At 37.8% G+C, this 21,931-nt stretch overlaps 1 protein-coding gene across 1 annotated transcript in view; it reads left to right on the top strand.

Moving 5' to 3' along the window:
- Positions 1-21,931, top strand: part of LOC134533638 (BDNF/NT-3 growth factors receptor-like) — a 240,520-nt gene that overhangs the window by 182,589 nt on the left and 36,000 nt on the right. Inside the window, exons 3-5 of the mRNA XM_063371154.1 lie at positions 7,109-7,224; positions 7,906-8,073; positions 14,043-14,214. Coding sequence (XP_063227224.1) covers positions 7,109-7,224; positions 7,906-8,073; positions 14,043-14,214 — 456 coding nt within the window. The remainder of the gene's footprint in view (positions 1-7,108; positions 7,225-7,905; positions 8,074-14,042; positions 14,215-21,931) is intronic.

The following is a 21,931-nucleotide window of genomic DNA, read 5'->3' as shown; positions in this document are numbered from 1 at the left end:
CAGGACAAGGAAAATTAAAAAAAAATAAAAAATACATAAAATTCTGGCTTGTACTAGAACTCTATCTTTGTTCAACAATGAGAAGTTCACAAGCTAGCAGAATATATTTATGTATTTTTTATTTATTTTTTATTTTTTATTAATTTATTTTTATTTTTTAGTATTATTTTTTTCCTGAAATTTTATGATATCAAAGAAAACTTGCGGCGGTTTTCTCCGTGTGCTCCTGAATATTCTTGTCAATATTTTGATGGTTTTCTCCGTGTGCTACCGTTTATTCTTGACAATATTATGGTAGATTTCTCCGTGTGCTCCTGATTATTCTTGTCAATATTATGGTGGATTTCTCCGTGTGCTCCCGTTTATTCTTGACAATATTATGATAGTTTTCTCCGTGTGCTCCTGATTATACTTGGCAATATTTTGATGGTTTTCTGCAAGTGCTTCTGGTTACAGATGAGCAATTGATCTCTTCATGAAGGATTTTTTCTATGTAATGAGTCATGTTAATTTATTTAAGGTTATATTTAATTAGTGAATTTCTGCTACTTAATCAACACTTGTAATATTTTTATCAGGTGGAAAATAAAAAAAAAACATTTTTTAGTCAAATAATCTCTGAGATATCTAAGAAGCACTAACAGGAAGGACGGACTTCCTTCTCCTTGGAGTCTAGCGAAGCCATCCTTCTTTTGCGATCGTTAGTGAGCATCCCGCATCCCGCATAAAAGAACTAAATATTATTTACCTGCAAGCAACACGTGGCGCCATCTGTTGACGATAGCCGGAACTACTTGCATCAATTTGCTTTGCATTAGATAACTTAACTCTCGCTGATGTAATATTTCAAAAACTATATTTAAGAAATGGTTCCAATTGGAGAAAACTGACAGTTTTTATCGAACATTAGTCACAGAAGCTACCATGGATCGTGGTTTGTTATCTATAGCTGAATCGGAAGGAAGCCGCTGTAGATACTGTGGCAAGGATTTTGTCATGAGAAGGAATGCTAGACGTCATGAGAAGAATGATTGTGCTAGAAACCCACTACGCAACATGTTAAGCTGTAATCGTTGTAGCAGGTTGTTAACACGAATTGACAGCTTAAAAAGACATGGTAGAACATGTAAAGTCAAGACTACTTACGGCATAGAGGACACCGATGGATCCACTAGACTAAAGAAGAGTGATCTGCATTATGACAATAATTTTCCTTGTCCTGAGCGTGATGGTATTAGCTCACCCGATCGTGAGGAAGAACATAAATTGAAGGAGGTTGATGATTTACGGAAGAATGAAGACAATGGAAGAATCCTTAACGTGAAAAGTGAGAATATATTCCAGCCGAATTCAAGTAGATCTTTCCTACTTTGTAAAAATGATGGACTCCTAAAAAGGAAGCATGAAGACGATGAAGACACTTCGAAATCATCAACAACGAATTATTACGGTAAATTGGGTGAAGACGATTCCTTCTACGGTGATTGTTACAGTGACTCTGAGGCTGTTGACAAAGACATAGACTATGATGAAGCACCTAAAGCTGACAAGATCGAAGAATGTGACGGTGTCCTGAGACCGAAACGATGGAAACGACGTGATATATTAAATAAATCTGATAATGCTTATTATGATCACTGGGACGATTGTGATATTAAAAGTATTTATAATAAACAAGCAAGTAAGATGGTGGTAGAAGAGATTGATTACACATCATGGAAAGATCCAAACATATTGGTTGACCGGCTAAGACTTCTACATGGCTCGCTTTGTGCAGGAAACTATCCGTGCAACAAAGAAATATCCTTCATACTCAAAGAACTGAGGAAAGCTGGCTACATACAATAATGGCTTCTTTTACTTGTATTTGTGTAATGTTGAGAAGTAATAAAATATTGAAAGTAAAAATTTAATGTTTTTATTTCTTGTATTCTGATTTCCAACTAAGCCTGTGTGTGTTTCCGCTACTGTATGTGTGATCATTACGTTTCCTGTGTGTACTGTGTGTACGTTCCGTTTCCTGTGTGTACTGTGTGTACGTTCCGTTTCCTGTGTGTACTGTGTGTACGTTCAGTTTCCTGTGTGTACTGTGTGTACGTTCCGTTTTCTGTGTGTACTGTGTGTACGTTCCGTTTCCTGTGTGTACTGTGTGTACGTTCCGTTTCCTGTGTGTACTGTGTGTACGTTCCGTTTCCTGTGTGTACTGTGTGTACGTTCCGTTTCCTGTGTGTACTGTGTGTACGTTCCGTTTCCTGTGTGTACTGTGTGTACGTTCCGTTTCCTGTGTGTACTGTGTGTACGTTCCGTTTCCTGTGTGTACTGTGTGTACGTTCAGTTTCCTGTGTGTACTGTGTGTCCGTTTAGTTTCCTGTGTGTACTGTGTGTACGTTCAGTTTCCTGTGTGTGTGTACTGTGTGTACGTTCAGTTTCCTGTGTGTACTGTGTAATCATTACATTTATTGCTTGTAAATTGCATGTATTGCGCGTACATTACGTGTTGGAGCTGATGGAGCTGTTGGAGCACTTGCAGCTAATGGTCAATTGAAGCATAGGAGCAAAATGTAGATGGATCTGATGACGTGAATTGTAGCTCTTGGAGCCTGGCGTATATTGGAGAGATAGAGTTTTTTTTCGATCAAATGATCCTCTTTTTTAATTTGTAGATTTGACTCTAGTATTTTAGTAATTGGTTATTGATTTGACTATCGTATTATTCCATACGGTGCATGTATATAAGCGAGTCCTAGACAGCAGGACGCTCAGTTTGTTTCTGACGACAGCGGTGTAAGGATCACCTAGTTTGTTTCTTCTGGTGCATAAGTCGTGTCAATTAGCTGTTCTTGAGACCTCGATGGCATCTTTACCGTCTTTAACGTTGAACTCGGAGGTTGTACCATCGACTACGGGAACCTTGACGACAGCTACGACGGAGAAGGAGCAGATCCCGTGTGCACCGACGATGTCAACAGTGGAGGAGATTTCAACAGACGTGATACCACCATCATCCGAAGTTTCATCGTCAGCAATGGATTCTTCAACTAATGAAGAGCGTACATTGCGTCAGTGCAAATACTGTGACGCATCATTTACTATCACCTCAAATGCTCGCAGACATGAAAGAAGCAGTTGTTCTAATAATGTTAAAAGAATACAATTTCAGTGCAATAAGTGCAAAAAACTAATTTCACGTCTTGATAGCTTACATCTTCATTATGTAAAATGCTCCGAGAAAGTTAAGTGTGAGTATAATGAACATGGTTCTTGTTTTGACTCATGTGTTGTACCGACTGATGAGTCTATATAAGTGAGACCCTGGTGATATGGACTTCAGTCCGTCTCTGGCTGAGGTAATGAACGGATCGGATAGACATTTAAAGTCATGTAAAAGGCTTAGTCCGTACAATAAGAAGACTGTTTGAAACGTGGAATCCAAAAGGCTTTGGTAATTTGTCAGTGTTCTTTTTGTACTTGTAGTAGTGTATTGAATTTATGTAATAATTTTTTTTAAAAGAACTTGTGGTGTTTTTTATTTTCTCAAACCTGTCGCTTTTGTGGTATTTTTTAAAATTAAAGTTGTTTTGTATCGGCCAGGGATCGAACCAAGGACCTTATTCGATCTAATCAATCAGTATATAAATTAAAAAAATTATTTAATGAATTTTGAACTTTTTCCCGAATCTCTAGCATTAAAATTACGAATTTCCAATATGGTAGTCTTGACGTCTGATAGGATGATGGTAGTAGAGGATTTAGAGTCTCTTTACGAAAGTTTAACATGGATTATTGAAATTATTATTTTTTCATAAAATTAAACATTATTGCATCGATCGGGTATCGAACCAAGAACAGGAGCGGGTCGAATCGATATGTAAGTTAATGAGTGATTTATTTAATGAATTTTGGAACTTTTCCCGAATTTCTAGCTAAATAATTACGGATTTTCAAGATGGCGGCCAAATTTCAAGATGGCGGGCACCTTAGTAATAAATGATTACTGCACTCTAGCGGGTAAGAGTTAAACTAACATGGCGTCAGCGCACTCTAGCCGACGATACAATGATGATGGCTTCCAGCATCGAAGACAAGATGGCGGACATGACGTCATACTAGGTGAATATATATATGCTTTGAAAAAAGTGGTGGGAGTCAGTATGCCAGCGCCCTCCACGAGGGAAGGATCGGATGTCATTTTTAGTTTTTTTTTTTGCCCTCACCGGGTTCGAACCGAGGACTCTGAGCTCCGTGTCGTAAAGTACATTTTTTATAAATAATTTATTAAATTTTTATTAAATGGATTTTTTATAATTTTTAAATTTTTTTTCATTAAAATCGGATAATAAATAAAAAAGTTAAAGATGGCGGCCGTAACAAAATTTGCAACGGTGACATCATCATCCAATATGGCTGCCATGACATCCTTATTTTCAAGGTCGGCGGCTTATAAGCGGCTAGCTCTTAGGAGTTTTAAGCCGCTTTTAGGAGTTTTCGTTTTTTCTAGGGCAAAGCGACTTTTGAGGATTTTCGAAATCCTAATTTTTGAACTGTGGAATTATTTGAGATTTTTTGGCGGAAATTTTTTTCAAAAAAATTGAAATTTTGGCGATTTTTGAGGAATTTTGGGCAATTTTTGCCCAATTTTGGTCATTTTTGAGGATCAAATTCAAGGTCAAGGTCAAAGGTCAAGGTCATCCAAGATGGCCGCCGTGACGTCACAATCCAAGATGGCGGACGACAATCATCAATCCACAGCCTTAAAGCCTGTTTCCGAATGCCCATTTGTATACTACTATTAAATTGTACATTTCATTTCACTCCTTCTTTGTATCCATACAAAATAGTGATATTTCAATAAAAATGATTCATTTTTTTTCATAAAAGTATGCAATCATTTCATCAATGTTTTGTTATGACGTTGTCCCGTTAATCTATCGTCCGTAAACCGACTTTACAGACAACCAATTATTTTTTTTGACGTGAATACGTAGTCATTAATTTTTCGCGAAAATATTTCTTGACCAAAGGCGTACACGGGGGAGGGGGTGGGGGACGGGAGGGTTCAAAGTGGAATGATAATGTACCAGGTAAATAAACAGTTAAAGACAGTTTTATTATTTTCCTAATACAGAGATGTACAGAAAAATTTAACTTTGTGGGGTAAGAAACAATCACTTCAACTTTGTGGGTACAACACGCTTGATTGCAATAACAATAAATTGTTTTTTTTTTTTTAACGTGGTTTTTAAATCAATACGTGCAAAAATAGGCTAAGTAATTTAAGCATTTTACTTAGTAAAAAAAACTTTGCTACCACCGAAAAAAAATAATAATTGGGGGATATTTTGGGTAAAGTTTTAAAAATATTTTTTTTATAAATTTTAATGTCTCCAATTTATTCTTGAACACTAATTGGATGACCATTAGAAACCATTAATTCCTTAAATCGTATATACCCCCTCCCCTAAACCAATATATATATAATTCCCACGCACAAAAGCAAATAATTTTAAAGCAAACAGCGAGCTAAGTGGTTCTAAACTCTCTCTCCCCCCCCCCCCCCCCCCCCACACACATACCCGGAATAAAATCTGCGTACGCTCACGGTCAGAGAGCTGTGTGGTAAAACATTGTTGACCTTTCTGTGTTTCATGATTGGTTGTTTTTTCTGTTAGGTGCATGTACGGATTCTACAGGCACACGAATCATAAATAGAGTCCCGGAAATTTCGCGGATTCGTCTGGCCTCAGGATAGAATTCAAAGTTATAGGTGTACTCGACCCATGTTTACTTTCCCATTGGTTGATTTCTTAGCGAGAACATTTTTATCCCTGTTATTTGGCACTACCTGATTCGCTTACTTCTCTCCTAGCTGGGCATCATTGGCTTACGGTCGTAGAGGGGCGTGTCCAGATAACTGCGGGCCAATCATTAACACAGTGCGAGAGTGTGGAGGTTTGCATTCTAGCTTGTGACTAAATGAATCCGCGAAATTTCCGTGGCTCTAATCATAAACCATTCATTGCGAAAGCACTCACTGATTGGCCTGGTCAAATAGGGCGATGGCTTCTCTTGCGGATGAACACCAATCACAAGGTAGAAACCACTGGCGCATGAGTACCTTATTGCAGTTTAAATAAACTTCACATCCTATCGCGTAAAAATACACGCCCCTATGAATACGTCTAATAGATCGGGATGTTACTTGTAACGTCCCTCCTTATTTAAGTTAACGTATGTATTACTTAATATCATAGCTTATATGCGTACTGGCAAAATAACTTTTATCTTAAAATCAGAGTTTGAGAGGGCGTTTACAACCCTACCTTAAATTTAATTAGTTTCTTTTTGAAACTACTTGTGGAAAGATTTAATTTGTATAATCAGGTTTAAGAAATAACAAAAAACAGAGTTTGAGATTTATTTTCATTTACTGGTCCTTCGTTTAAAGATTCAAGGCATGTTAATGAAAAAGTTATTATTGCTACAGAAACTTGCAGAAAATTCCTTTACAGATAAATTTAAATTTAAGTAGCGTTTTACATTTTATATAGTTGCTTCGAAATATTTATATCCGACCCTATACTTTCAATGCTTCTAGTTATTGTAACAAAGAAGGTAAGATTATTTTTCCCTTATCTGTGGAACATCATGACGTAGACAATATGGCAGCTTACTCCACTGCTCGATAGAAGTTAATGAAGGTAGAACGCCATCCGGAGAGGAACACGGGAAATTACAAATGGCATTCACCAACTGGTATTTATGAATTGGTACACTGTCAAGAATTTTCACTAAAAAATTTACGAATAATGCTGATTACAAATTATTCAGGGAATTTCGTAAATTTGCGGCTTCAAAGTTCACTTACTGTGAAACTTAATTGACTGCAATAATCGTTGCATATAAGAAAAACATTAAAAAACTGACACATAAAAACATACTTGTTTGTGCCACGTGAGCGTTTATACCGAACAACATAATTTAACTTATTTCAAGTCTGTTGCAGTTTTAATTGCAAAGAAGGGATAGTCGTTAGCCTGAAACTATAACCAACTAGAGTAAATTAAAATATCGCGAGTGAAATTCTGCTATATATGTATATTTTTGGCAGTTCCTGTCAACCCGATGCAAATCCGCAACATTAACATGCCCAGTGGTGCCAATGTCACAACCAACGGTACCAGTACTGCAAACCTTACAGCCATCATGCCCAAAGTTACCGAACAGGTAAGTCTGTCGAAAATGCTATGTCGTTCATTCCTATTTATTAAATTAGTTTCTTTTCAAACGGGCTGAAGTCTATAATTGTAGCGGAAATGTGTTTAGAGCAGGAACAACCATTTTAACAACCAAATAGCTTTAGTACTATCATATTTATGTGTAATCCATTGACCTGAAAATTAAAAAATACGTTCCGTTAAACAGAACATTTTTTTCTTCAACTTTTCTCAATTGTTTTGTTTTTTGACCAAGCTCGTTTTGAAAAAGACTGTGCTAAAAGTATAATTTTAAAAGTCTGCGACAATGACCAAGTATGCTAATTTAAGAATAAAACACAGTTAAATAATTTTTTTGTATACACGCTTTAAGAATGTTATTAATTTAAAGATGTTTGATATAAAATTGAAAAATAGTATTATTGTAAACAGATTTTGCTCATTTTTTTAAATAACAATTCAAATTTAATTTGGTAAGTGAATTATATTTTTTTAATATTTACGTTTATCAAATAATTTATCGTAACTTAGTTGTAATGTAAAACATCAGCAAGGGTTACTATTAATGTAAATTATTAGCATGGCTATTAGGTTAGGTTTGTTTAGGTTATGTTGCGAAGACCGCACACACCCCCTCCCCAACTCCCTACCTCCACGGTGTACGCCAATGAGCAGTGAACGTGGTCGGCAGGCGGAGCGGGCGGTGCGCGCGCATGCGCAGACGTCGCCCGAGGTGATCGCGACGGTGGCGGTGCCGTGCTTGCTGCTGGCCGTGTCGCTCGCCGCCTGCCTGTGGAAGTGGAAGGCGGTGCGGCGGTGCGCCGGCCGGCCCGCCAAGTCCCGCGACCAGTCCTGCAACGTGAGTAGTGCGCTACAGGCGCTCCGGGAACAGGAGAGCGAGCAGCCGACCGGCCATCTTGAAAATCGTAATGTCGCGACAGCCATATTGGTTTCGTGTTGTCACCACAGACTTCTTGAATTCTTGACGTCATGACGGCCATCTCGGATCCGTGACGTCGTGACGGCCATCTTGTATTCATAATATCATGACAGACATCTTTGATTCATGTCTCGACAAACATCTTGGACTCCTGATGTCGCGACAGACATCTTAGATTACCCTTACCGTGAGTTCTAGGCGCACCATTGACCACCGTGCACTTGACCTTAACCCCGTCCACCATTTTGGATTCAATATTTTCTTTTAATCATATAAAGTAGCTAACTTGAATTTACTAAAAATACAATTACATTATAGATGTCGAAGTTGGTTCGATTTCTGATGAATGTTAATGGATATTTTACAGGTGGGAAACCTGGAGAATGTTGCCGCAAGCCGGTGAATTTTCTCAGGGTTTTCCCCGGTTTCCCCCACCACACATTAACTTCTTCAACACTCCGTCGTCATATTATAGGTTCACAGCAGAAGCACCCACGTCATGACCCGTGGGGCCTGGTTGTTTTCAGTTATGCAATATTTGGGAACGCAATTTTTTTTCTCATGTCTCTTACACGAAAGTTCACATTCAATGAGAGCCGGAAGGTCTCTCCCCCCCCCCCCCTTTTTTTTTTTTCAAAAACACTGCGGCACTTCAGGAACCAATCAATCAACCAGCCGTGGTGTACCAACCTACACAGTTTCTAACTAAAAATTATTCCAAGACACGATCGAAATTATGACGATCAACTTAAAGTGTTTTGATATTTTTCTTTGATAAGAGATTGTGTAAAGTATCTAGATAGCAAGTTTTTATATTATTTATGCTTTAAAAATAATACGAATGATTCTTTTTGGCTTTCTTGACCCATTTAAAATTTAATTACGAACTGTTTAATGCGTAAATTATATAGTAATAATATTATGAAAAGAGTGTGTGAGCCTTGTTTGTTATTTTGTTTTTTATAAATCAACTAAAAAATTACTGTACGCATTTCAAATCTGTTCCACTATTATGAAGTTACATTATTCCAGATGGACATGAGCATTGTTTTATTCTAAAAACAAAATTGGTTTATATAAGATACAGCAATATCTTTACCCGCCCGAAGGCGAATATCACAGCTAATTTTATATACAATGTTTTGATTATTATTTAGCATTAGTTGTATACCTTATAAGTAGGGACAAGATTATGTTGTGAATTGCAGTAAAATAAAAAATAACACCTTACATTTCGCTCTAAGTATCGTAATTAATGTAAGTTAAAACACCATTGACACCAAAATGTCAGTTAAATCCATGAAATTAGGCAGCATTTAACAAAAAATTAATTCAAATCACAAAAAAAGTATATTTTAATGGTTGAAATACAAGGAGTGTCATTATTTCTATACGAATTCTGTACCAAAGTGCACGGATCATAAATTAATTTAATTTGTTTGATTGTGCCTCTCTTCTTGAATCACTTTTAAATTACAAATGCTCGCTGATTAACTTTTATTGTTTTGAATGTATCTGTGTTAGCATAAATAACATAAAATGTAGCATGTCAACATACACTGTTTTGGTGTAATAACTAGAGACCTGCGAAATTCGCGGTTTCGATGGCCTTCAGGATAGACTGCACATACCCCTGTACACTCGGGCAAATAACGCAAGTTCATTGGTCTTTGACTTGTAAGTCGTCTCAGCTGGTTTTTTGTGATTCGATCCTTCTTTGGGGTTTATAACTGTTTGAGATTCGTCCAGATGAACAGTAAGCCAATAGCAAAATTATCTAAGAGATATATGTGTTTGAATTCCAGCCTATCACCGAATGAATCCGCGAAGTTTGCAGGTATCTAGTAATAATTATTACAAAATAGAATTTATAAAAATAAAAACCAATAAATCCGAAATTATCTGTTTTAAAAAAGAAATTGAATGAAAAATCTAACCGAGTTCTCTGTAGTCCCAGGTAACTGGATAATCGTGGAAAGTACAGCGGTTTTAGTCTTCCGAGTCGCCGTGCTCTGTTGAAAGTAAACTTGTCACTGGGTGGAAGAAAGGTCGTTTGGTTGAACTCTTGAAGTGTTTTTTGAAGTTATACTTCTAATGCGACTTCCAACAAGGTTGCGTTAAACGTTTAACGCTCCTGGGGAGGGGGAATAGAAAGAGAGAGAGAGTGAGAGTGAATGCTATTGTAAGGAACTAAGTAGAGAGTAAGAAAAAAATAAAGATCCTGACAGTTTGTAGTGTCGCCATATTTGTTTCAATTTTCAATGCCCTTTTTGTATATTACAATATTTAAATTGCAGAAAAAAATAATGTTTCATAGACACATAAATAGTGAGTGTGTGTCATTTCTCTATGTCCACGAGGTCTCGCCGCGTCAATTTTCTCCTTGGGGCGAACCCGTTCGCTTAATTAAAAATTAAATAAACAGCTTTTATCGTTGAATGATTTCATGATTTATTTCATGAAAATCTGCGCTCATAAAAAAGTTTGTTTTATAGACATTCAATAGGTCTCTCTCTCTCTTTCTCTCTCTCTCTCACTCTCTCTCTCTGAAAATCAATCTATGAATCGTTACAAATTTATTTCCTTTATATTTTTAGTTTGATTTGATACAATATGATTTCACTAAAAATCAATTTCTACCCCTTCCTATTTTCATTTCCACATTACGAAGTTTCACTTCTTCCATGCGGAGGGACTCCACACACTATTTTTGCATGCAATTAAAAACTATTTTTTAATGATGCCAAAGAAGTATAACTTCTCACGCGCGTACCTTAGTACACGCACCTATTTTGTATTTATAACATCTTAGCTCTAGTTATACAGCATTTGGCAGGAGTAATTTCGTGAAAATGGAAAGGAAGTCGATGAACGTAAAAGTGTCACAAAAAATGTGTATTCACGTGTAGCCACATAAACCCGTATAGAGTGACTTTCGCAAACATCACGTGACATATCAAAAGTATGCATAGGCCAAATAAAACTTTATGATAGTGAAACTACCCTGGAATATATATTTTTGGTAACTAAAATAATGATAGTAAAAAATAATCACAAATTAAAAAATACCAAAGGAAACTGGCATTACAATAAATAAAATACATATTATCCTGTTAAGTTGCGAAGAGTTTTATTAGTACAGCGGTAGAGAGCGCGCTTGGTAACCTGAAGGGGCGTGGTTCAAATCTTTTCAGTGGAACGTTATATATATATATTTTTAATTTTAATAACATTATTATATAATAATATTCTATAATATTATTGTATCAGCTCAATAAGATTAAGGTTTGTTTATAGGTAGTATTTACAACTGTTTTAAGACGTTTAAGCACAAACATATACGTAGTGTTAAAATGTGTGTTTTAAAATGTTTCAAGTTAATATTTCAGTAATGTCATAGAAGCATAACTTCTCACGTGTGCAAAAAACTTTATAGCATTAACTGTTTAGTGAAATTTAACAAGATCTGTATGTAGTATTTCAATAAAAATCCCTGTCGAAAATCAGGTCAAAAGCAGGGAGTTTTATGGAAGCAGTTTCTAGTAGTTTAACAGTTACCGTTGTTCCGTGCTGCTGATTGCTATCTGCGCGTTATTGTGGCAAGTAACTTGTATTATTCAGGCAGCGAATTCTAGCGGCGTGCGCAGAAAATATGTATATACTAATTCGCATCCAGAAATTTTGGTGTTTGAAAAGCTACCATTTTACTTATCAGTATATTTATAACGCTCGGCATTATTTTAGAGTATTCTACGTTAAATTTCGTGTCCGAGTTTCATATTAAAAGTTTATTTGTAACATGAAAAACATGAGAACATATTATGAGTTTGCTCGTTACCGAAGCAAGATTTGTACACGTTACTGGCGAGTAGGTACTGGAAGACTCACTCATTTTTTTTTTGTATATTTTTGTTCTCGATATACGGCATTTGGTGAATGCAACTAAAGCCGCATGGAACGGAAATGTGCATCCACGGTGCTGTCATCTGTGGCGATTTTGGCGCGAAATAAAGTTCACAAAGCCAAAGGGAAAGTTTAAGGTATTAACTGTTTGATGAATTTTAACAAATGGGCAGAATGTTTGTAAAATTATTTGTCAAAATCAGGTCCAAAGCCGGGTTTTTTTTTTTTACTTTTTCACATCTTTTTCGCTGTTTCATTATACAGTTTAAAATATATTATTCAATAGTCGACGTAGCTGCTGCGGCAGATGATTCTAGCTGCGGATGCGATAACGACGCGTAATTCGCGATAATAAAAATTTAGTTGAAAACACAATTTTCGTGTGTTTATTACGCTCGGCATTATTTTAAAGATTGTTACATTAAAATTCGTGTCACATATTCTTATTATAAGTGCATTTGCAACATGAAAACTCTAAGTTTCATTAGATTTTCAAGACGATCCATGTTAGCTTATGTTCAAAGTGAATAAACTATGTGCACTGTTAAGAGAAAAAAATAACCTTTACATGTTTGAAGATTACTGGTTACTAATAAATCTTCGTAAATTTACAGAAAACGACTTTGAAAAGAATATTACATAATTAAAGTACCCTTAGTCTCACTGTGTGTTTTCCCTATTTACAACAGAGCACGGGACTCTGAAGTTTAATCGGGCGTATGTTTCACGAAGAATCACTTATATCGATCCACAAAGAAATTAGTCTGTATTTTAAGGTGCATTAAAGTTCACGGTAATTAGGGACCGGAAAAATTCGCGGGTTTTATGACCTGTAGGATGAACTCCATAGTTCTACTTACACTCGGTCAAATGTGACCCACTCATGTGGCTGCTGTCTTTTGAGACGTCCCAGCGTAGCAGCATGTGATTCGACACAGCTTTGGTTGGGTGTTTCTCATTGACCCAGAGTCATCCAGGCGAGTTGCGAGCCAATAGCAGAGGCTGCATTGAGGTGTAAATATTTGTATTTGTATTTTAGCCTATCGCTAGAGACCGGAAAAATTCGCGGGTTCAATGACCTTCAGAATAGACTCCAATATCCTCTAGACATTCGGGGAAATGCCACCTGTTCATTGGCTGCTGACTTGTGAGTCGTCTCGACTGGGTGGCCTGTGATTCGGCACTTCTTTGAGCGAGGGTCTCTAATTGGCCCCCAGTCCTCCAGATTAACAGTGGACCAATGGCCGAAGCAGAACTAAGGTATAATTATTTGAATTTTAATAAAACACGAAATGAATCCGCGAATTTTGCAGGTCTCTGCCAATTACTTTGATTCAGTGTGAAAGTAAGCGCGTCCTGAATGGCTCTGTCAAATAAGGCGACGACTTCTCTCGCAGACGGCCGCCAATCGCAAGGAAGAAACCACAGGTGCGGTTATACCTTGTTGCAGCCTAATAAGATTTAGATCTTTTTCGCGAAAAAATGCCTGCCCCTAATCCAGGTGAGTTGTAAGCCAATAACAGAGGCTGCATTGAGGTGTAACTACTTGTATTTCAGCCTATCGCGAAATGAACTCGCGAAATTTTGCCGGTCTCTAACGGTAATTGACTGCATGTGGAAGCAAATGTACGGAGATCGCTCGGTAATGTGTAGAGACCGGAAAAATTCGCGAGTTCATTTCGCGATAGGCTAAAATACAAATAGTTATACCTCAATGCAGCCTCTTGGCTCACAACTCACCTGGATGACTCTGGGCCAATGAAAAACACCCAATCAAAGCTGTGTCGAATCACATGCTGCTACGCTGGGACGTCTCACAAGACAGCAAGCCAATGGGTGGGTGGCATTTGACCGAGTGTAAGTAGAACTATGGAGTTCATCCTACAGGTCATAGAACCCGCGAATTGTTCCGGTCCGTATAGTAATGTGTGAGCAGGTTTCCCCGGCAAGGGCCAGGTAGTGTTGACGGGCGCGTGTGTCTGCAGGGGTCGCCGGCCAGCCTGAGCAAGGGACTGCTGGTGGCGGGCCGCTACACGGCCAACCCGCAGTACAGCGTGTGCGAGTCGCGCGACTCTGTGCCCGTGCCCGTCATCCCTCACGACAGCGTCGCCTTCCTGCAGGAGATCGGCGAGGGCTGCTTCGGCAAGGTCTACAAGGGTAGGCGCTCCGGGGCTCCACCGTGTCCCTGCGACACTGCAGCAATAAATCTGAGTCACGTCTTCTGCGACATTGCAGCAACATGTCTGAGTAAAGTCTCTGCGACACTGCAGCAATATGTCTGAGTAACGTCTCTGTAACACTGTAGAGTAACGCATCTGAAAAATTTCAGAAATAAGTCTGAGTAACGTCTCTATAACACAGCAGAAATATTTCTGAGTCACGCCTCTGCAGAATTGCAGAAATAAGTCTAAGTGACGTCTCTATAGCACAGCAGAAATAAATCTGAGTAACTTGTCTGAAAAATTGCAGAAATAATTATGAGTAAGGTCTCTATAACACAGCAGAAATAAGTCTGAGTAACTTATCTGAAAAATTGCAGAAAAAAATTATGAGTAATGTATCTGCAAAATATCATAAATATGTTTGAGTAACGTCTGTGCGACATTGCAGCAATAAGTCTGAGCCAACGTATCTGCAAAATTGCATAAATATTTCTGAGTCACGTCTCCGCAAAATTTCAGAAATACGTCTGAGCAACATCTCTGCAACATTGCAGAGATGTGTCCGACAAACGTATCTGCAACATTGTAGAAATATGTCTAAGTAACATTTCTACAACATTTCATAAATGGTCCCTATAGTATATTTGCGACATTGAAATAATGTGTCTGAAACATTTTTTTGTTAATTTACGAGATAGGTTGTTCTACGGCAACACTTTTTTAACTGGCATATACTGTCCTAAGTGGCCGCCAAAAAATATTTTCGTCAAAGTCTGTAAAAATATTATTTGTGTTGAACCAAATAATTTTGTAGTGTTCACAAAGTTACTTTTTTTTGCTGTCACTGATAAGTGATTCGTGGGTAATAAAAAGATATTTTATTGTAAACACAAATATATTTTGTTGTCTATTTTGACAAAAATATTCTTTTTTGGCAGCCAATTAACAGTTATTATTTCAGTGTAATATTCGATAGTTAAAAATTCTTCGCTGCATAGTCTAGTGACAGCTGCGTCAGCAAACATCACGACTTTCAACAACTGAATAGTATGAAATAATAAACAAAACAAATCTCAGACTCACGTAGCGCCAGGGTAGCTTGACATGAATCAATAATTATTTGGCCAATTTTAAAGGAATATTTAGATGTCAAATTGTGAATTTTCGCTGAAGCACGTGTCAAAAAAAAATGTGACACCATACTCCAAGCGTAATAACATTTGATGGCTGTAAAGGGAGAGGGGTTTCTACGATGATTAAATTATCAGATCACTCACTTTCCACCAAATCGATCAGGATTAGATTGCCGGTGGGGTATTTTTTTTCCCCTTGAGCCGATGTTTTCTTTTCTTTTCAGCATACTCCGATCCCCTTCACGCCCCCTCCCCCTCTAATCAAGGAAAAACTATTTCGTCAACGCGTCATTATTATTTCATAACCTTTCATCGTCTCTCATTATCCCAATGTCCAGGAGACATTTAAACCTTACTTACTCATCTGTTTAGGAACCATTCTTTGTATCTCCTTATGCCAAATACAGACAAAACAATCATCAGCCTGTCAGTGCTGAAGGTGAATTAACACAGTTTGGTACACTGGTAGGTGCAGGGGCGTACCTAAAGGGGTGCAGAAGGGGCTTGTGTCCCGGGCGCCGCATTTGGCGAAGGGGGGGGGGGCCGTTAAAATGGCAGAGTAATTTTTACTACAGATATTTTCTTGAATACCGTAGTGTTAAAACACAAAAAATTGCTAGAGGGCAGATGAACTGAATTATTTGTAATGAAATATACATGTATTTTGTAAAATTTTTGAAAACTGTTATTTTTCACGTACTATCCAACTAGCGATGTATTAAATAATGAAATGATTGCACATAAATCTATTTATTTGCCATATAAGTTGAATAAAATATAATTGGATTGTGGTGGCGATATGAGGTGTTGTCGGAAAAGGTTTGGTTTGGTTGGTTTGAAAAAAAAAACGGGGGGCACCAAGATGAGTTCTTGCCCCGGGCGGAAACTAGTCTAGTCACGTCCCTGGGTAAGTGTAATATGCTATTGCCTGTCGATGTGGCCTGCTGAGGGGGGAAAAGGAGCTCATCAAACTATTCTCCTTACAACTCCTGACTTAGTAAGCCTTCTCGGTGCTGTGCCCGTTACTAGACGGGTTTTTTTTAAGCTTATCCTGTCTCGATATCAGTTGGGTTTTGCAACATTTTAGCGTCGGGCCGGGATCAAACCAGATTTGGGCTGAGAACCATGCATTATAGTTGTAGAAATTAAGTATTACAGAACTTAAACTTCCCGATTGAATACAAATGCCCTTACGTACTTCATGCAATTTCTTTTTTTCTTAGATAATTTAATTTTAAAAATTACATACCAATATAATAATACACTCAAAGACATTATAACCAAGTCAGTGTCACTAAGTAATTTCGAAACATTGACTTTTAACCTGGAAAGTTTTAGTTCTGTAATGAGTAGGCGTCATTTGGAATTAATAAGTAAGTATTTATAAGTATTAAGTTCTCGAGAGTGTCCGCTGTTTTAAAAAAGTATATACATACTAACACGCCCTGCCTATAAATAAAGAACAACGTTTTTGCTCGCGAGACAACACAAACAGATTTTCTTTAGAAGTCACTCGCGAAAGGGCTACAAATAGATGTTCACGTGAAAATCACTCAACGCTTAATTTTTTTTCTTTTTCAGACCTTCAATTCTGTAGTACATTGATTATATGTATCAGTCACGTATAAGCCAGCGTAAGCCATGTAGGCGCCATGTAGGTGCCATGAAAGCGTCTTTTTCACGACTTGATTACAAAACATCAAGATTTATCTTCTATATTTAAATTTAATGTGAATATATTAAACCCATAAACCTTCCGGAAGAAATTCTTTAAATATGGTTGAATCTGCATCTAAATCCATTGTGCAGTTTAGAAATAGTAAACGAACAGACGCAGATAGCGACTTTTTATATACTATTTAGAGATGAGATTTCTGAAGCTTAATATTATGCAAAAGCACACCCGGTATAATTTTTTTATTATCTAGAAATGATGTTACTCAAAAAATCCTCGCGTAAACAACGATTCACGTAATAGTAAAAAAATGATCCGATAGGTTTCAACGCCTTAGTAGTGGTCGCTTGTGTGTATTATTGTGCAGTATGTCCATAAAAGAAAGTCCCAGTTATTAATTTTAATAGTATCAACTGTAAGCGTTGCAGAGTGTTGGTTTCAGATCACAATTAAAGAGTAACTCAAACAGTTTTAGATAAGCGCATGCGCGAGTACCTACTGCTTTGTTGTTTTCCCGCTTGCAGCGCCACCTACGCAAAATGGCGACTCCTGAGCGTACGGATTTTATGTTCTGCAATTTGCTAAGAGTGAATCTGTAATCTCAGTTCAGCGTGCGTTTCGTTTGTATGGGAGTGGTTTAACGTCGAAGTTCATAACCGTTGGATTGGTCGTAATGGTCGAGACGACAGAGCTCTTTTTCGCTGGCATTCGCGTTCAACATAACGCCATGCAGTTTTCTTTTTTTTTCTTTTGGGGCTTTATAAAAGATCGTGTCTACGTTCCGCCTTCAGAGTTGAGACGCAGCACTGAAGATGATATTGCTTCCATTACTCCGAACATGTAAACCCAAGTGTGGGAAGAATTGGACTTTAGGTTGGATGTGTGCCGTATAACTAAAAGTGCACATATTTGACATTAACAAGATAAACTAGGTTATTTTACCTTCAGTTTGATGTATGATTTCTTGAAAATACGCTAATTTAAACTATTGTAATATACCATCGAATTTGGGAAATTCTTTTATGGACAACTTATATTTGTTTTTTGCACTTACGCACTTATTTGTTTCTCTCGCCAGCAGTAGAAGCGCAATATCCTCCATTAAGGCGGGAAGACGCCAAAGTGTCTGCGTGCTCTCTTTGTACTATTGGTGTCTACAACCGCCCATGGTATTCGCGTCCAATATATGTCTGGACCTTGAGATTCTCAGAAGCTATTGGAATTCTTTTCGCAACGCCGGCATTTACATTCATTTCGCGAGCTCAACAGTGCGATAAAAATAAATCTCATTTCACGTGACACTTTTTTCATTGTGACTTCAATACGGCCACACGAACATTCCAATAGTTCCAATAATGCAATAGTTCAAGGAAAGTCTAGAAGTTTTAAGGAATCATGGTATTCAGATTTTTCATGGCTAGAATACCAAGCCAGTCGTAAAGGATTCAGCATTCTGTTATTCGTGCAGATTATTTTTACAGCAGAAATTAGGGCGTGGATAAGAGGCTTTCATTACTGCAGGTATGTCCAACTGGAAAAAAAGTTCTTGAAAAATTCAGGGAACACGAGAAAGACTAAATGCATTTTAAATCGATGCATTTTTTTACTGAATATATTACTGATAAATTGTCAGTTGCACATTCCAAACTGTTCCAGGAATTTATAATGTATGTGAAGTTTATTATGGGAAACATTTTGCTTCCCGGTAAACAGTGTTAGGCTTTAAGAGGACATGAGTCAAACTCATTGGTTATTAAGGGGAATTTTTTGGGACTATTTGAACTCTGGGTAAAACCAAAGAACCTGAATAACATCGAATTATGAGTCCACTCATTCATTCATACAAAATGAAATCATTTCGATCGTAAAAGACAAAATAGTACGGGAAATTGTAGAGAAAGTGAATTCCTCTTCGGCTTTTTCAATAATTTGGGATGAAACTATTGATATTGCCACCAAAGAAAAAGTGAGTATATGTGTAATAAGATACCCATACAAATATTTTAATTATTTTAAAATTAATGAGAGTAGTATATAATAGTATTTCCGAGATCAGGGTTCAGGGTGTGGAGCCGAGAGCCGACTCCGCCATCTTGGATTTGTGACGTCACGACGGCAAAAATTCCTCAAAATTCCTCAAAAATGACTCAAAATGACTCAAAATTTCCCGTTTTAAGAAAAAAATTCCCGTTTTCGAGGGAAAAATTCCCGTTTCGAGGGAAAATTTCCCTTTTTATTCCTTAAAAATCCCAGCGGCTAGAAATGTCCTGATAGAGGCTTAAGCATCCTTAACTCAAGCCTCAGTTAAGCCTCTATCAGGATGTGACCTTGACCTTTGACCTTGACCCCGACGGCCATCTTGGATCCACCATCTTAGATCCGCCATTGTGTTCTCGAACATTCCGTCGATGTGTTATCCGCCATTTTGAATTATGACGTCACCGTTGCAATTTTCGTTACGCTCGCCATCTTTAACTTTTTTATTATCCGATTTTAATGAAAAAAATTTTTAAAATTATAAAAAATTAAATAATAAAATTTTTAATAAAATATTTAAAAAACAAACATTTACGACACGGAGTTCGGAGTCCTCGGTTCGAACCCGGTGAGGGCAAAAAAAATAAAAATGGTGACCGATCCTTCCCCTGTTTCGGGGGGTGCTAGCAGACTGACCCCCACCACTTATGTCAATGCACATATACTATCAGGTAGTATGACGTCATGTCCGCCATCTTGAAATTTGGACGCCATCTTGAAAATCTTTATTTATTATCCGATTTTAATGAAAAAAATTCCAAAATTCATCAAAAAATTAACGTATTTGAATTCTGTTTGATTATATCGATGTACGTCCTTGGTTCGATTCCCGACGAGAGTAAACAGTCGATCCTTCCTCCATGAAAGCTACCTAGACTGATCTATCACCACCAATACCAAGGTATATATCGTCAACTGGTATGACATCATGTCCGCCATCTTGTCTTCATCCACTGGAGAACACCATCTTGTTTTCGTCTGCTAGAGTGTGCCGATATCATGTAGTATAATTATCTGGTCACCACACCTTTGACCTTGACCTTGAACTTTGACCTTGACCTTGAAATTTGACCTTGACATTGAACATTGACCTTGAAATTTGACCTTGACCTTGAAAATTGACCCTAACCTTGAAATTTGACCTTGACCTTAGCCTTTGGCCTTGACCTTGAAATTTGACCTTGACCTTGAAATTTGATCTTGACCTTGAAATTTGACCTTGACCTTGAAATTTGACCTTGACCTAGAAATTTGACCTTGACCTTGAAATTTGACTTTGACCTTGAAATTTTACTTTGTCCTTGAAATTTGACTTTGTCCTTGATGTCCATCACGGATCCGTCATTTTATGTTCAGTACATGCTACCAGGAGCGACCACCTGCTGGAGTACACCATCTTGTGCGTGTACTCGTATTACCATCATGCTAGTTTTATTCTAACATGCTACAGTGCAGTAATCATTTATTATTACTGAGGTACCCACCATCTTGAAATTTGACCGCCATCTTGAAATCATGTAATTATTTAGCTAGAAATGCGGGAAAAATTCCAATAGTCTCCGAAAAAATCATTTATTAATTTACAAATCGAATCGATGGATCCCTGTCCACGGTTCGATTCTTGACCAGAGACAGTTGTAACTAATTATTAAATAAATGTTAGGTTCTGTTTTCCATTACCTTTCGCAGAGTTTATTAATCATTCACTCTACGAAAATCAACTCAAGTCAATATACCGGACCAACGAATTAAATCAGTGCCGATTAGCCTATTATGAAAGTCTAATTATTCAATAATCTGAATAACATAAAAGCCGTTCATGTACAAAGCCACACATATAGATCAATTGCCTTCAGTCCATGAGACCGAGTCATGTCATTATCAGACGTATAGGTAAGTCATTTCAGGACCACATGACCTTCGTAATCCATTGTGACATTTTTATACATTCTAAAGGACCAAGTAACCTTGTAAAATATTTTAGTAACACCAAGAGGTGATAAACTAGTAAATATTCAATCACTACATTTTGTACTACGCGCAATCAACAAAAAAGGAAGCACCGACAACGAAAAGACAGCACCACCAATGAAAAGACAGCTCATTTGGAAGCACCGACAACGAAAAGACAGCACATTTGGAAGCACCGACAACGAAAAGGCAGCACATTTGAAAGCACCGACAACGTAAAGGCAGCACATTTGGAAGCACCGACAACGAAAAGGCAGCACATTTGGAAGCACCGACAACGTAAAGGCAGCACATTTGGAAGCACCGACAACGTAAAGGCAGCACATATGGAAGCACCGACAACGTAAAGGCAGCACATTTGGAAGCACCGACAACGAAAAGGCAGCACATTTGGAAGCACCGACAACGAAAAGGCAGCATATTTGGAAGCACCGACAACGAAAAGGCAGCACATTTGGAAGCACCGACAACGAAAAGGCAGCACATTTGGAAGCACCGACAACGTAAAGGCAGCACATATGGAAGCACCGACAACGTAAAGGCAGCACATATGGAAGCACCGACAACGTAAAGGCAGCACATTTGGAAGCACCGACAACGAAAAGGCAGCACATTTGGAAGCACCGACAACGAAAAGGCAGCACATTTGGAAGCACCGACAACGAAAAGGCAGCACATTTGGAAGCACCGACAACGTAAAGGCAGCACATTTGGAAGCACCGACAACGTAAAGGCAGCACATTTGGAAGCGCCGACAACGTAAAGGCAGCACATTTGGAAGCACCGACAACGAAAAGGCAGCACATTTGGAAGCACCGACAACGTAAAGGCAGCACATTTGGAAGCGCCGACAACGTAAAGGCAGCACATTTGGAAGCACCGTCAACGAAAAGGCA

The sequence above is a fragment of the Bacillus rossius genome, chromosome 1 (genome assembly GCF_032445375.1).
Source record: "Bacillus rossius redtenbacheri isolate Brsri chromosome 1, Brsri_v3, whole genome shotgun sequence".
Taxonomy (NCBI): domain Eukaryota; kingdom Metazoa; phylum Arthropoda; class Insecta; order Phasmatodea; family Bacillidae; genus Bacillus; species Bacillus rossius.
Note: the sequence above shows the minus strand (reverse complement) of the source record. Positions and strands in the feature narration are given on the sequence as shown.